Source organism: Halichoerus grypus, chromosome 6, assembly GCF_964656455.1.
Source record: "Halichoerus grypus chromosome 6, mHalGry1.hap1.1, whole genome shotgun sequence".
NCBI lineage: Eukaryota > Metazoa > Chordata > Mammalia > Carnivora > Phocidae > Halichoerus > Halichoerus grypus.
The window spans coordinates 61,084,282-61,099,427 of record NC_135717.1 but is presented as its reverse complement, the minus strand read 5'-3'; the positions used below and the strand labels follow the sequence as shown (position 1 = coordinate 61,099,427).

The following is a 15,146-nucleotide window of genomic DNA, read 5'->3' as shown; positions in this document are numbered from 1 at the left end:
AATGGTTCTTCTTTTAAAAACCCATAAGGGGACGCCTGGGTGGCTCTGTCGGTTAAGCGTCTACCTTCGGCTCAGGTCATGATCCCAGGGTCCTGGGATTGAGCCCCGCATCGGGCTCCCTGCTCAGCGGGGAGCCTGCTTCTCCCTCTCCCTCTGCCTGCTGCTCCCCCTGCTTGTGCTCTCTCTTGCGCATGTGCTCTCTCTCTGACAAATAAATAAAATCTTTAAAAAAACCCGTAAACCCGTAAATATTCATATTACTAGAAAAATAATTGCATAGCCAAATCATATTTTAAAAGTCCGAAGTCCCTTAATGGACTAGTAAATGTAATAGTTACAGTTATGACTGTCATTTAATCCTTTTAATCTCTGAAACAGAATAGCTACAAATCAGTATTCTCTAGATAGTAAATTTTGTGGCAAAATAAGCTACAGTATACACCAGCCTCAACATTCACTAGCTCCTAACTTAATCAAAGAGTTGGTGATTTGAAAACAGACAAATCACTCTTTCAAGGTTAGTTTCTGAACTTGACACATTGGAATGGGGATGGCCTCACCCAGGAGTTTAAGGTCAGGGTTTATGTTATGCAGGACCTCAAATCAAGATTAGAAATGAGCAAATCTAATCCTTTAAGGGGGTAGTTTGAGAGGAAAAGATTAGAAAAACAGGTCAAAAGCAACTAGAATTAAAAATTTGAAAAGAGAAAGAAAAACAGGACAACCTCCTGTAAATATGAGACTGTCATTTGCTTTTACATGAAATATGCCCGTTTTGTGTTCAGTATCTTGTGCCTATTTTATTCCCTGGGTCTGGGCAAATGTGTTTCTATTAGAAAACTCCATGAGGGTAGGCAATGTAGCTTTTTTTATCATAATCATTTGGTATCAACTCCACTTACCTAAAAGGATGTGCCCAATTGCCGGTCAAAATGTGTGATCTGTTATTGACTGTCAAGATTCCCCTTAGTTCATATGTCAGTTTGCACAGAATGGAACAGTTTACAAAACTGTTACCTGTATCATTGGAGGTTAATTCATAAGCATCTTAAGAGTAAGCTGAACGAATATTATCACTCCTTACTCTGTAACAGATATGTTTAGAACCTAGATTTTCAACATCTCTCTTCAGCACCACTGATATGCACCTGTTTTCATAACAAGTGAACTGTATGAATAAGTTTCAACCAATAAGAGTCAAGTATCCTATTCCTGAAGTTGTAAAAATAAAGTGCTGTTTATATAAGCTAAATGAGATATCCAGGGAAGATCATTGTAAGGAATGTCCTTCTAGATCAAAAGACAGACAAACACACACACACACACACACACACACACACATACACACACACCAACTAACCAAGACTTAAACCTAATCATGTAATCCCCAAGGTCAGAAGTACACCACAAGAAAAAAAGGCAAAGGAGATTCTAATGTTGTTTTTATTTAAAATTTTTTTTTGAAACTCCCTCTCACCTCCTTTCAGCTCTCTAAGTGAAAATGCATGCAAAGTCTAAGTCTAGTGGTATTCTTTTTAAATTATTTCTTAAATCTCTGAAAATGTGGCTTTTAAAACTTGGGGATGTGAAGCGAGGACAGGGTATACTGAGGACCCATTTTATTTGCCTGCTTCCTTGTTTATTCATGAGCAGGGCTAGACTCAGAAACTTTTCAATGAAATGGGAAGCGTGTCTGTAGTGGAATAATGCTTAATATTGACTTCCTTCCTCTCCAGCCCCATGAAAGGTAAGGAAGAGTTTCAGGGAGCTGAGAAAAGAGCTTAGAAAATTTGGCATGAAGAGGAGAGCTTCCTGACAGGTTATCCATAGATTCCCTGTGTTTGGAGAATGCACTGATGCAAACAGCATCGGAGTCTCTTCCGGTGCCCCATACTTCTGTCATTAGTTTCCTCTTCTGGCTGTTTCCCATCTATGTCCTGCTGAGGAATTTGCAAGGCCAGTTTTCCTTGCCTGTGTCTAGGAGGAATTGGCCAAAGTAACTAAAAGTTTTCAACACCATCTTTCATCTATATGTAGTTGGGGGTGTGAGTGTTTGGGGGCTATGGAGAGGGGTTCAAAAGAACAGTAACAAATGCCTTAAGACCTTTTAGTGTCTTCCAAAAATTTACCCTTAGAACAAATCCTATGCAAATGACCAGTAGTTCCTCATCTATTCAGACCACTAATTTTTCAAAGTATTACATAAATTTAGAAAATATTATCCAAAGGTATTTCACACTGAATAAATCTAGAATGTACTTAGTTCAAATATTTAGAAAGAGCCTTAACAACTGTCATTCATAAATACTCCATTGTGAATTAGAGTATAAAAACAGAACTCTGCTTAGTGAGTAAGCGGTTGATAGCTGTCCACTCTCTGCAGAAGTGTATCTGAATATCCAGGGGAATAATACCTGAAAAAGAAAATTTTCTGTTAGATACCTGGGACAAGGTTCAGCACAGCAGGCACAAAAGATGCAATATAAGGTATTTATCTAAATTAATTCTATCAGTGAAACCTCAAATATACTCGAAATACTTGTGCTCCAGTAATGCGTTGTGCATAGGGTTAGAGACTATCAAGGAAGAGAACACGAACTCACAAGACTGTGCTAGATAAATAGCAAAACACTGAAGGGCTATTAATGCAGTGGCACAGAAGGGGTGTTTTCAAAGCAAGATACTTGGATCCAGGGCTAGTATTTTATTACAGAGACTGTTTTTATTATGTTAAATGACTGGTGTTGCTTTAGTGATCATAGCTAATTGGTTTCTTCATAAAGTAGACATTACTAATCAATGACTGCATTCTGATTGCCTTACAGATTATTCTCATTGTATGTCTTAATCAGATCTGGTCACCAATAAAAACAAAAATTTCTGGGAGTATAATTCACATTAAAGAACTATTTAATAAATGGTTTACAAATATCCCATCATACAAACTTAGGAAATTAGTCATTTTCATTGATTTGGGGCATCTGTAGTACGAAAAATTTATATTTATAAATTGAATGTTTTATAAAATAGTATAAAAGTATTAAATATATTGATTAATGCATTATGGAATGCTTCATATCTATGGAAAGAATTTATATGCACATAAAAGTATGTCAAATAAAATTTGGCAGGCATTCTAGAATATAATAAACAGATAAAAAGTCAATGTAATTTAAAATTTTCCAAAACACTCAAAATAATTAAACTTCCTAAGGTATTCTCTCCAGATAAAATCTAATGTTTAAGATTTGCTTTGTCCTTGTTAGTTATCTTTACCTATCCTCAGATGCTTGACTTAAAAACTCACAACTTATATTATACTAATTTCTCCCACAATTTGTCAAGTGGAGGTGAACAAAACAGAACAGTATTTTCTGTTAGAGTACAGTAAATAGAGTATTTATAAATAGAGTATTTATAGGCAGTCATAGTTAAACAGAGACATACAAAATTTACCCTAAAGAATGTTTCTCATCTAAAGGCATCCTACCCTTCAAAAAACTGTCCTTCAACAGTGGGTCTCTCTGAAGTACTCTTACACTTAGGAAGTCACAACTGTTTCTCTGAGTTTGCCACAAATTTTAAAACAGGCCTCACATTCCTAGGCCTGATAAATGGGTCAGATACAAGATAGGTACCTTTTATATAAATGGTAAGAAGTAGATTTAGAAAAACCAAAACTTAAAAAATTGTGCTGTTTCATGTGGTAGCCCCTAGCTACATGTGACTATTGAGCATTAGAAATATGGCTAGTGTGACTAAAGAACTGAATTTTTTTATTTAATTGTAATAAAAATGTAAAAACTGATATTCAGTTCAGATATTTTAGGTGAAACTTTATTCAAGAGATTGAGAGCACGTGTGCAAGTAGGGGGAGGGGCAGAGGAAGAAGGAGAGAGAGAATTTTAAGCAGGTCCATGCCCACCCCATGTGGGGCTCGATCTGACGACCTTGAGATTATGACCTGAGCCAAAATCAAGAGTCGGGAGCTTAACCCACTGAGCCACCCAGGTGCCCCTAGGTGAAACTTTTAGGTGTCTTTGAAACAACTTATGAATCTATCTTTTCAACTGTAAACTTTATATACTCCAAATACAGATAAGTATTTCTAATAAAATTCAGTATCTGAATTGAGATGAACTAGAGGTGATAAAATACCTACCAGATTTCAAAAACTTAGCATAAAAAATGAAATAACTCATTAATAATTTTTATATTGATTACAATATAGTCTAGTCTAGGCAGAGATCCAGAAGACAGAGGAGTTCCAGAAATATTCCTGGCTGTGGAATGGGTCAAGATTAGAACTCAGGCCTTCTAACATCTAGGCCTAAGCCCCTTTCTGCTCAGCACACCAGCCACCTTTATTAGAGATCTTTAAAGATTACTAAAACTGCAAGGCAATATGAAATAAATGTTTAGGCTAATAACAGCTGAAAGAATGTATCCACTGATAATCTGTCTTATAAAGAATAATTAGTTCTAAAAGTCACCAAGTGATTCTTGAGAATTATATGATTACAAAAATAAAACCATTTTGAGCTTTTATTTGTCCATTTTCATAGACAATGTTTCAAAGATTTCTACAAAACACCTCTAAGTTCTATAGAACCTAATGCTTTTAAAAACATAAGAACCATGAAAAGTCAGCTAATCAGAATTCTACAAGATAATTAGCCAATTTTTAAAATGAAGTCAAACTCTCACTCTTTGCAGATGATATGATACTTTATGTGGAAAACCCAAAAGACTCCACCCCAAAACTGCTAGAACTCATACAGAAATTCAGTAAAGTGGCAGGATATAAAATCAATGCACAGAAATCAGTGGCATTCCTCTACACCAACAACAAGACAGAAGAAAGAGAAATTAAGGAGTCGATCCCATTTACAACTGCACCCAAAACCATAAGATACCTAGGAATAAATCTAACCAAAGAGGCAAAGAATCTGTACTCAGAAAACTACAAAATACTCATGAAAGAAATTGAGGAAGACACAAAGAAATGGAAAAACGTTCCATGCTCATGGATTGGAAGAACAAATATTGTGAAGATGTCAATGCTACCTAGAGCAATCTACACATTTAATGCAATCCCTATCAAAATACCATCAACTTTTTTCAAAGAAATGGAACAAATAATCCTAAAATTTGTATGGAACCAGAAAAGACCCTGAATAGTCAGAGGAATGTTGAAAAAGAAAAGCAAAGCTGGCGGCATCACAATTCCAGACTTCCAGCTCTACTACAAAGCTGTCATCATCAACACAGTATGGTACTGGCACAAAAACAGACACATAGATCAATGGAACAGAATAGAGAGCCCAGAAATGGACCCTCAACTCTATGGTCAACTCATCTTTGACAAAGCAGAAAAGAATGTCCAATGGAAAAAAGACAGTCTCTTCAACAAATGGTGTTGGGAAAAGTGGACAGCCACATGCATAAGAATGAAACTGGACCATTTCCTTACACCACACAAAAAAATAGACTCAAAATGGTTGAAAGACCTAAATGTGAGACAGGAGTCCATCAACATCCTAAAGGAGAACACAGGCAGCAACCTCTTCGACCTCAGCTGCAGCAACTTCTTCCTAGAAACATCACCAAAGGCAAGGGAAGCAAGGGCAAAAATGAACTATTGGGACTTCATCAAGATAAAAAGCTTTTGCATAGCAAAAGAAACAGTCAACAAAACCAAAAGACAACTGACAGAATGGGAGAAGATATTTGCAAACGACATATCAGATAAAGGGCTAGTATCCAAAATCTATAAAGAACTCATCAAACTCGACACCCAAAGAACAAATAATCCAATCAAGAAATGGGCAGAAGACATGAACAGACATTTTTCCAAAGAAGACATCCAAATGGCCAACAGACACATGAAAAAGTGCTCAACATCGCTCGGCATCAGGGAAATCCAAATCAAAACCTCAATGAGATACCACCTCTCACCAGTCAGAATGGCTAAAATTAACAAGTCAGGAAATGACAGATGTTGGCGGGGATGCAGAGAAAGGGGAACCCTCATATGCTGTTGGTGGGAATGCAAGCTGGTGCAGCCACTCTGGAAAACAGTATGGAGGTTCCTCAGAAAGTTGAAAATAGAGCTACCATACGACCCAGCAATTGCACTACTGGGTATTTACCCCAAAGATACAAATGTAGTGATCCGAAGGGGTATGTGCACCCCAATGTTTATAGCAGCAATGTCCATAATAGCCAAACTATGGAAAGAGCCAAGATGTCCGTCGACAGATGAATGGGTAAAGAAGAGGTGGTATATATATACAATGGAATATTATGCAGCCATCAAAAGGAATGAAATCTTGCCATTTGCAATGACGTGGTTGGAACTGGAGGATATTATGCTGAGCGAAATAAGTCAATCAGAGAAAGACATGTATCATATGATCTCACTGATATGAGGAATTCTTAATCTCAGGAAACAAACTGAGGGTTGCTGGAGTGGTGGGGGGTGGGAGGGATGGGGTGGCTGGGTGATAGACACTGGGGAGGGTATGTGCTATGGTGAGCGCTGTGAATTGTGTAAGCCTGTTGAATCACAGACCTGTACCTCTGAAATAAATAATACATTATATGTTAAAAAAAACAGAAGAAGATAGTAGGAAGGGAAAAATGAAGGGGGGGAAATCGGAGGGGGAGACGAACCATGAGAGACTATGGACTCTGAGAAACAAACTGAGGGTTCTAGAGGGGCGGGAGGTGGGGGGATGGGTTAGCCTGGTGATGGGTATTAAAGACGGCACGTATTGAATGGAGCACTGGGTGTTATACGCAAACAATGAATCATGGAAAACTACATCAAAAACTAATGATGTAATGTATGGTGACTAAAATAACATAATAAAATAAAAAAAAATGTAATCCCAGATCACAGAATGTGAGGTTAAAATTATACAACAGTATTTTGACAAAGCACCAGATTAAATTATAATATGACAGAGTTTTCATTTTCCCCTAGTACTCTGTAAAATAATTCTAGAAAGGAGTAGAAAGAAGACTTCTGTTCAAGAAAGTACATTATTGCTGGTTAATTCTAATAGGTCATTCCATTTTGAGCCCTTCAGCTTTTTTAGTTTTTTTCCTGTAATTTTGTTTATGTTAGAAAATTACATTGAAAGCTATTTTAAACTTACATAAAATAGCATTCTCCCTGAAGGGATGAATGTATGCAAATTAACTTTATTTTCTTTTCCTGATAAAAGATTTTCATATTTTTTTCATTTAGTGGTTTCACACCTATTTTACATAAGCTTTTTTGTATATTATTTTTTCTGTATATTATATATAGTAGATATACATTTATGATATACTACCCCTTAGATATATTTTTATATATTAATATTTTTAAAACTAACTTATTGGAACTCTTTTGGTCAAGCAGTACTCATGAACCTCACAAAAGTATATGAACTCTACCTCTAGAAAGAATTTGCTGGAAGAATATATATGAACAGAAAATTAGTTTTGTGCTTTTTACAATGAGTGTTACCATATACATTAAAAACCACTGATATTAAATAGGAAGAAGCATTTATATAACATATGTAAATTATAACATAAGGTTTAAACATTGTAATATATATTCTCTAACATTAACTAGGGAAAATAAGAAATGAATGTAGAATTAGACAAATACGGATAAATATGGCCTTTAATTCTGAATGTTTTACTGGTGTTTTTCAAGATTCAGTTGTTTAAATCATTCTATCTTTTCTTGGTAACTTTGCTTTTATTTATTTTGGGTTTAGTGGTATAGTTCTTCTTTAGCCTTACAAGGACTGAGGCTTAAGCTTAATGCTCTGTAAATCAACCTTATTAAAAAAATTAATCTTGAAAAGAACTTCCTACTACATTACTGAGGCACCTGCATATCACAAACATTTCTTTCAAATATAGATAGTAACTTTCTTTTTGCCACTCAACATCTCTTTTCTATTTGTAATACTCCTCTTGATATAAATGTGAGCTTAAGGCAGAAAAATAATATGCAGGGAACTATGAAAATCAGAATCTACAGGCCCCTTCTAAATCAGGGTCACATTAAAGATTGCTAATTTAACTTGCACTCTGTATTCAGGTACTCTTTGGTAAAGCGTGTGTTGGATTAGTATAGATATGTCTCAGATGACATTCCAGTTTGATTTGGAGAGGTGTGTGTCAATCAGAACATTATTAAATTTGAGGGGAAAAAGAGATCATGAGAGAAGTAAATGTGTACATTGGTCTTATGTAGTATTTCAAGACCACATTTTGACACAATGAATATAAAATCTAGATCTGAAAACAGAAAAACTACATTATAATTTTGAACTACTCAAAGTCCATTTTTCCCACCTTACTATTTCCTCTGGGTAACAGTTGTTAATACTGTTGATGTATTCTTGGAGGAGAGAGCCAGGCTCTGCTTTTATCTCTTGAACCTTTTTAAGTCCACCACTTGTTACAAAAAGTCGTCGAGCTTTGCTGTCATGCGGCAGTACCTTGAAAAGTCAAGCACATAAAAATGTCAGCTTTGCTTTTCCAAGTGGGATTATTATTAGTGAAAAGAAATAATCTATCTGAGAAACTGTAAAGGAGAATTTATGTGCAATATATCTGTAATAGAATGAGCCTAAACTTGCTAATGATTAGAAGTAAAATGTAGTGTTTGTAGATATGTATTAGCTTTTTATGTTGTGGAGATGGAGTAAAGGGCCTTGAACATGAGCAAAGGTAATGGGGATCCACTTGTATATGTAAAATAAAGCAGTGTCCCTCCTTTGCTTACACCCATTCAGGGTCTCTCCACTACCCACAAAATTAAAGGCAAGATCCTTCAGCAGGCACAGAGGGCCTTTTGTGACTCAGGTCCTAAATACCTCTCCAGCTTCCTTCCCTACCAATCTCTATCCTTAATTTCATTTCAGTAAGCTTGATAGGTGCATGTTGGGCCATTTCTTGCCTTTGCCGATGCTGTTTCCTCTTTCCAGAATGCCCTTCCACCCTCCACGCTTCTCCCCACATTTGTTCGGCTCTTACTCATCTCTTAAGATTCAGCTCAGGCATCCCCTCCTTTAAGAAACTTTCTCTGGGACATTCCTATCTACCCTCTTATCCCGGGATGAGGTAGATAACTTTTCTTCTCTTGTAGCATTCTGTTGAACAACTCTCAGTGTACTTGCCACATACTATTTTAACTATCAGCTTCTATGTCTGTCACACATAAATGTCATTGAAGACAGAAATTATATATTCATTCATTCATTTTTTCATTCATTTCTCTAGTACCTGATGCCTAACAGATGCTCAATAAATGTTTAACAAATGAATGGACATACTAAGGAGTAAGCAGAGAAAGGAAATTGAGGAGATGTTAAAAAGGCAAGACAAATCAGAAAAGTAAGGAATCAACAAATCCAAGAGAAGATTTTAAGAAGCAACCAATGAGAACTTTAAAAAGTCACTGGATTTGACAGTGGATGTTTGTGTGTTGAGGGGAAAGAGCCAGTGAAGATGAAGAAATAAATTAGGCAAGACAACAATGACTGACCAGACAAGAAAGGTCCTGGAGAGGGGGCGGGTTTGCATTACGGGAATCCCTGCTCCCTTCTTTGGTCATTGCTACTATGCTCTCTGACAGAAACACCCTTTCTTTCCCCCTCCATTCCTTCTCTTTCTTCAAAGACCAGCTTTATTCCCTTGTACTTTCTGCATTGAAGGCCTCTCTGAATACCTCAGACTGCATTCACTTATTCCTTCTTAAATTAAAAAAAAAAAAAGTTTATCATGAAATCTAGCACATTGAAGTGTTTTTGAATTGTTTTGTCTGGTCTCTCAGCTGGATTATAAAGTTCCTTGAAGAACTTTGTCTCTTTTTTTTTTTTATCTATCCCCCAATGTTTAACAGAGTATTGGGTACGTGTAGGCACTTAGCAAATACTTAAAATTACAAAAGGATCTTGCTACTAGAATGGTAATACACATCCACTGGACAATAAAAGATGACACTAGTGGGGCGCCTGGGTGGCTCAGTCAGTTAAGTGTCCCACTATTGATTTCAGCTCAGGTCATGATCTCAGGGTTGTGAGATCGAGCCCTGCGTAGGGCTCTGTTCTCAGCATGGAGCCTGGTTAAGATTCTCTCTCTCCCTCTGCCCCTCCTCGCCCCCCTAAGCTCACACACACACTTGTGTTCTCGCTCTAAAAAAAAAAAAGATGACCCTAGTATGTATTTCTAAAAAGTGAAATAAGCCTATAGCTATATCTGTTCTAAATATATAAATACATTCTTTGGCCTGGAGAGTTTTCATTACCTCCTATCTCTGACCCCAGCCACACTAAACTAATGTCTTTTTACCTTCTGCCTTGCTTTCTGGTATCCTTAGATTAAGAAAACACAAAATTCTGCCTGAAGCAAATATTCACAAAGGTACATTTGTAAGAGTATATCATATGTGGTACTGTATTTTATCTTGGCTGCCTAACGTCCACAAATCCCACTGGTTTCCTCTCGTGACTTATTTTGAACTCAGTTCAGGTTAGTGTTCATTTTCACAGTAAGTTCAATAAACTAGAATACCTCACTCAGTAGCCTAAAAGATTAGACCATAAATTAAAACTTTCAGAAATAATGTCAGCTACTCATTTTCAAGAGCTGATGACACTTAGATGAGCCACTCATCAACTTACTCCCTCCCCCTTTTAGTTGATCAAATTGACTGCTCAGTTTCTTACCTAGTACCCGAAGGGGAAAAAAAAAAAGGTTTGATTATTTTCCTAGAAGGCGAAGACAGAATCTAAGTGTTTGATACCTAGAACTATATCCTGAGGCAGCCTCAGCAATGTAAAACCTTCTGCTATCCAGTGACTATGGTGCTTGAGGGTCAGCCTATTGGAGATCATGGAAGACAGAGAACAGAAGGCTGTTAGTAGATAGTATTATCTTTCAGATGAGTACCTGAAACTAGACCTATTAGCTGCGGGGCCTCGTTTAAAAGTTGTAACAATATGTAGTTTTTGTTCATTGTTTATAGAAATATACAAATGGTAATACCTCCTTTATATAGCATTATACCTAACTATTCACATGAATTTGCCCTCCCCATTTTTATTAATTTTTAAAAATTAACCTTACCTCTTCTATGTTTTATTTCTTAAAAACAACATTTTGGGTTTTTCAGTGGGGAGAGGGGGTTTGAATGCTTAATATGTGCCTGGGATTAAGCTAAACCCTTTACATATAATATCTCATTTAATCTTTACAGTGACCTTATAAAATGGGAACTCTTATTACCCCTATTTTATGGGTAATCATACTAAGGTTTAGAGACATCAAGACTTTGCTAAAGATATTACAGCTGGTAAATAGGAGATCCAGGCATGCTAATTCCAGAGCCTGAGCTCACACTATGGGATGCTACTTCCAAAGACCCCATTTTCTTAAATCAAATCTCCTGAGCACAATGTAACCAGTTCTTTATATTTAGGGTTACCCCCCTGGCCATCAATGGCTATGGGGATACAGTTGTTCTTTCTCAGCCTTTGCTATCAATAGTGGGTCCCGCTGGCTAAGTGCACATCCAGCAGCTTGACCTTTCTACCTTACTACTTTTAATCTGCAATGATCTAAGAAATATGATGGCTATATTTGTTAAAACTGTTCATAAAATAAGTCAATAAACTCCAAATGAGTGTCTGAAAGCATCTCCAAAAGTACATGGACTCTGTCATAAATGGCTCAGAGACCTTTTTATTTTTCTTTATCAGATCTTTGCAGTGTTCCCAGGTGACTGAGACTAACAGACACCAGCATAATTACTAAATTACTTATCAATATAAATTATCTGTATTATGAGGTGTTTATATGTTGGCATACTATTTACTCCCCAAGAACACTGAAAAAGACAGTACAGAGGCTGTAAAGAAAATGTGAGGAAGAAGGAAGTGTGAATCATTTATATGTGAATTTTATTAATTTATGTTAATTTTATTAACCTATGTTACCCTTCCTGTCACTACAGGCAGTGAGAGCTAAGAAGTAAATGCCTGCACCCATCTTTCAGAAGACACCCAACAGAAAAAAGTTAACAAATCATTTAAATTTTCTTCCCCTACTTCCAGAAAAGAGAGCATTTCTTACCTTACTGAACTGTCCAACAACATGCTTCAGGATATTGGGAGGTGCATCATACAGAAATGGCTCAAGGGCTGGTAAATAGGTGCATTTTTGTAGGATATTCTTTATGGCTTTTTTACTCTATTGAAATAGAAAGCAAAATATGGACCAAAGTAGTAATCTAAGCTTGACCAAAATTCATGCCTCGTGTTCCTAGGATTTGAAAATGAAATGAATGTCCAGGTCTAACCTGCAGTTATTTCATTGTTGGAGATAGTTGTCAGAAAAACTTCCTATCTGGCATTGGTTTTATCATAGAATACCCTGCCAGTTGTCTTCATGTTAAATTTTAGAATGTACAGTGTATTACTGACGTCTTAAAATCACGCATGAGGAAAGTAAAATTAAAAAGCATAAAGCTATAGACTGTAAGTTAATATGTATTATATTTTATTAGTATAAATTTTATAAACTGTGAGATAACCAACATGTCCTACTCCTTCCAGTCAACAAATAGAAAACAGTTTATTGTACAAAGTCATTATCAAACATTCTGTGTTCTCTAAAAGGTTTTGTGGCTTATAGTATATAGTCAGGAAGATTCTACTGTGTGCATTATTCAGTGAACATTTGCAGATATGCTGCTGTAGCTCGTGGGGAGAAACTGCCCCATTCACAGGTAAAGCAAAACAGAGAGGATCTACTTGACTGTATAGGAAAGCTCCCCTCAGCAGCAGGGAGCCTATCACCCACAAGCAAAACAACAGGCCCCTTCCCCATTCTCCCCAGCACTCTGTACTTCACAGTGACACCGGGTGTGACCAAAGAAGGGTCCTGATGTGACTGTAGTGCGTCACTGCAGCCAGCTCTCAGGACACAGCTCGTTGTGACTCTGTTTCCTTGTCTTCAAGCCTGCCCTCTTCACTTTGGAAGGCTCCGCAGTTGGGTTTGTCTACAGCTGTTTTCCACTGGAATTCCACACTTGCTTGTATGTGGTTTTATGCGTCGGTGCATCCTTTCCTCTGATCTCTCAGATTCTTTGATTATCTCTCAGGCCTTAGCCAACCTGGTCTAGTGCTTTTGAAATGTCAAGGAGCATTTTGATGTTTTGTCTTGTTTTTCCCAAGGAGCATTTTGATTTTCACATCATGAATTTTACAATTGCCAAATGGATTCAGGAAAAACTTTCATCACATTTATGCTATTAGTAAAGGCTCTGTTAATTTCATGGTTTTCCAGAGGCCCAGGCTAAGCAGTCCTGTATAACCTCTCATCTCTTGACACATTTGTCCTCAAACATTGTTTCATAAACTAAATGAAACAAAATAAGGAATGTAAGAAATGCAGCCCAACTTTCTTCCACAATAGTATAACCTAAATTAGAATTAAACTCTCAAACCCCAACATACCTAGTTATATCTTTGTGAGCCATCTTAGGATCATGGTGACCTTAGCAGGTCAGCAAATTTAACTTAACTGCTATTGGTGATAAGGTCTACTAATTGTATAGCACAGATCACATCCACTGTGCCATGGTGATGTACTGTCAAGTTATTAATTAAGAACTCTAAAAAGGGTCTAATGATCCTACAAATTCACTGAGTTTTACTATCCTTTGTCAAGAAATACACCTGATTTATGACTACATGTACTTCTAGATAGGAATGTATGTCATGATTAATAATCAGCTATATTTCCCAACATGAAAGAAATATTAGTATATTAGTTAAGATTTTATTTACTTGTCAATTTCTGGGCTTAAGATTTTTTAACAACCTTATTGAGATATAATTTACATACCATAAAGTCACTCATTTTAAGTGCACAATTCAATGGATTTTTAGTAAATTTACAGAGTTATGCAACCATAACCACAACCTAATTCTAGAACATCTTCATCATTCCAACAAGGAACCTCATTCCATTTGTAGTCACTCCCCCACCAGCCCTGGGCAACTGCCAACCTATTTTCTGTCTCTATAAATTTTACTTTTCTGGACAATTCATGTAGGTGGAATCATATAATATGTGAACTTTTGAGTCTGGCTTCTTTCACTAAGTATAATGTTTTGGGGGTTCATCCATATTATAGCATGTATCAGTGCTTCATTCCTTTCATTGTCAAATAGTATTATATAGATTTATCACATATTGTTTATCCATTCACCAGTTGATAGACATTTGGGTTGTTTCCACTTTGGGTAATTATGAATAATGCTGCTATGGAGATTCATATACAAGTCTTTGTGTAGACAAATGGTTTCATTTCTTTCTTTTTTTTTTTAATTTTATTTATTTATTTTTTTTTTTTTAAAGATTTTATTTATTTATTTGAGAGAATGGGAGACAGAGAGCACATGAGAGGGAGAGGGTCAGAGGGAGAAGCAGACTCCCCGCTGAGCAGGGAGCCCGATGTGGGACTCGATCCCGGAACTCCAGGATCATGACCCGAGCCGAAGGCAGTTGCTTAACCAACTGAGCCACCCAGGCGCCCCTTTTTTTTTTTTTTTTTAAAGATTTTATTTATTTATTTGAGAGAATGGGAAACAGAGAGCACATGAGAGGGAGACGGTCAGAGGGAGAAGCAGACTCCCCGCTGAGCAGGGAGCCCGATGTGGGACTCGATCCCGGGACTCCAGGATCATGACCCGAGCCGAAGGCAGTTGCTTAACCAACTGAGCCACCCAGGCGCCCCTAATTTTATTTATTTATTTGACAGAGAGAGACACAGCGAGAGAGGGAACACAAGCAGGGGGAGTGGGAGAGGGAGAAGCAGACTCCCCGCTGAGCAGGGAGCCTGATGCGGGGCTCTATCCCAGGACCCTGGGATCATGACCTGAGCTGAAGGCAGACGCTTAACGACTGAGCCACCCAGGCGCCCCTGTTTTCATTTCTCTTGGGAAGATACCTAGGAGTGAAGCTGTTGGGTGATGATGGTAAATTTATGTTTCCTATTTTGAGAAACTGCCAAACCGTTTTTCAACATGACTGCAACATTTTACATATCGACCAGTAATGTAAGA

The 15,146-nt window shown here is 37.1% G+C and overlaps 1 protein-coding gene across 4 annotated transcripts in view; it reads right to left on the bottom strand.

The window, feature by feature from the left end:
- Window positions 1–1,482: 1,482 nt before the first annotated feature.
- The window catches only part of SPAG6 (sperm associated antigen 6), a 62,436-nt gene continuing 48,772 nt past the window's right edge, over window positions 1,483–15,146 (bottom strand). For 3 of the 4 annotated variants that reach the window (XM_036092621.2, XM_078074082.1, XM_036092624.2), the window contains 3 exons: window positions 12,148–12,264; window positions 8,365–8,510; window positions 1,483–2,414 (listed from right to left, as the gene is read on the bottom strand). In XM_036092621.2, the coding sequence (XP_035948514.1) occupies window positions 2,345–2,414; window positions 8,365–8,510; window positions 12,148–12,264 (333 nt within the window). In that variant the 3' untranslated portion in view covers window positions 1,483–2,344. The remainder of the gene's footprint in view (window positions 2,415–8,364; window positions 8,511–12,147; window positions 12,265–15,146) is intronic. The other variant, XM_036092625.2, reaches the window with a different exon arrangement.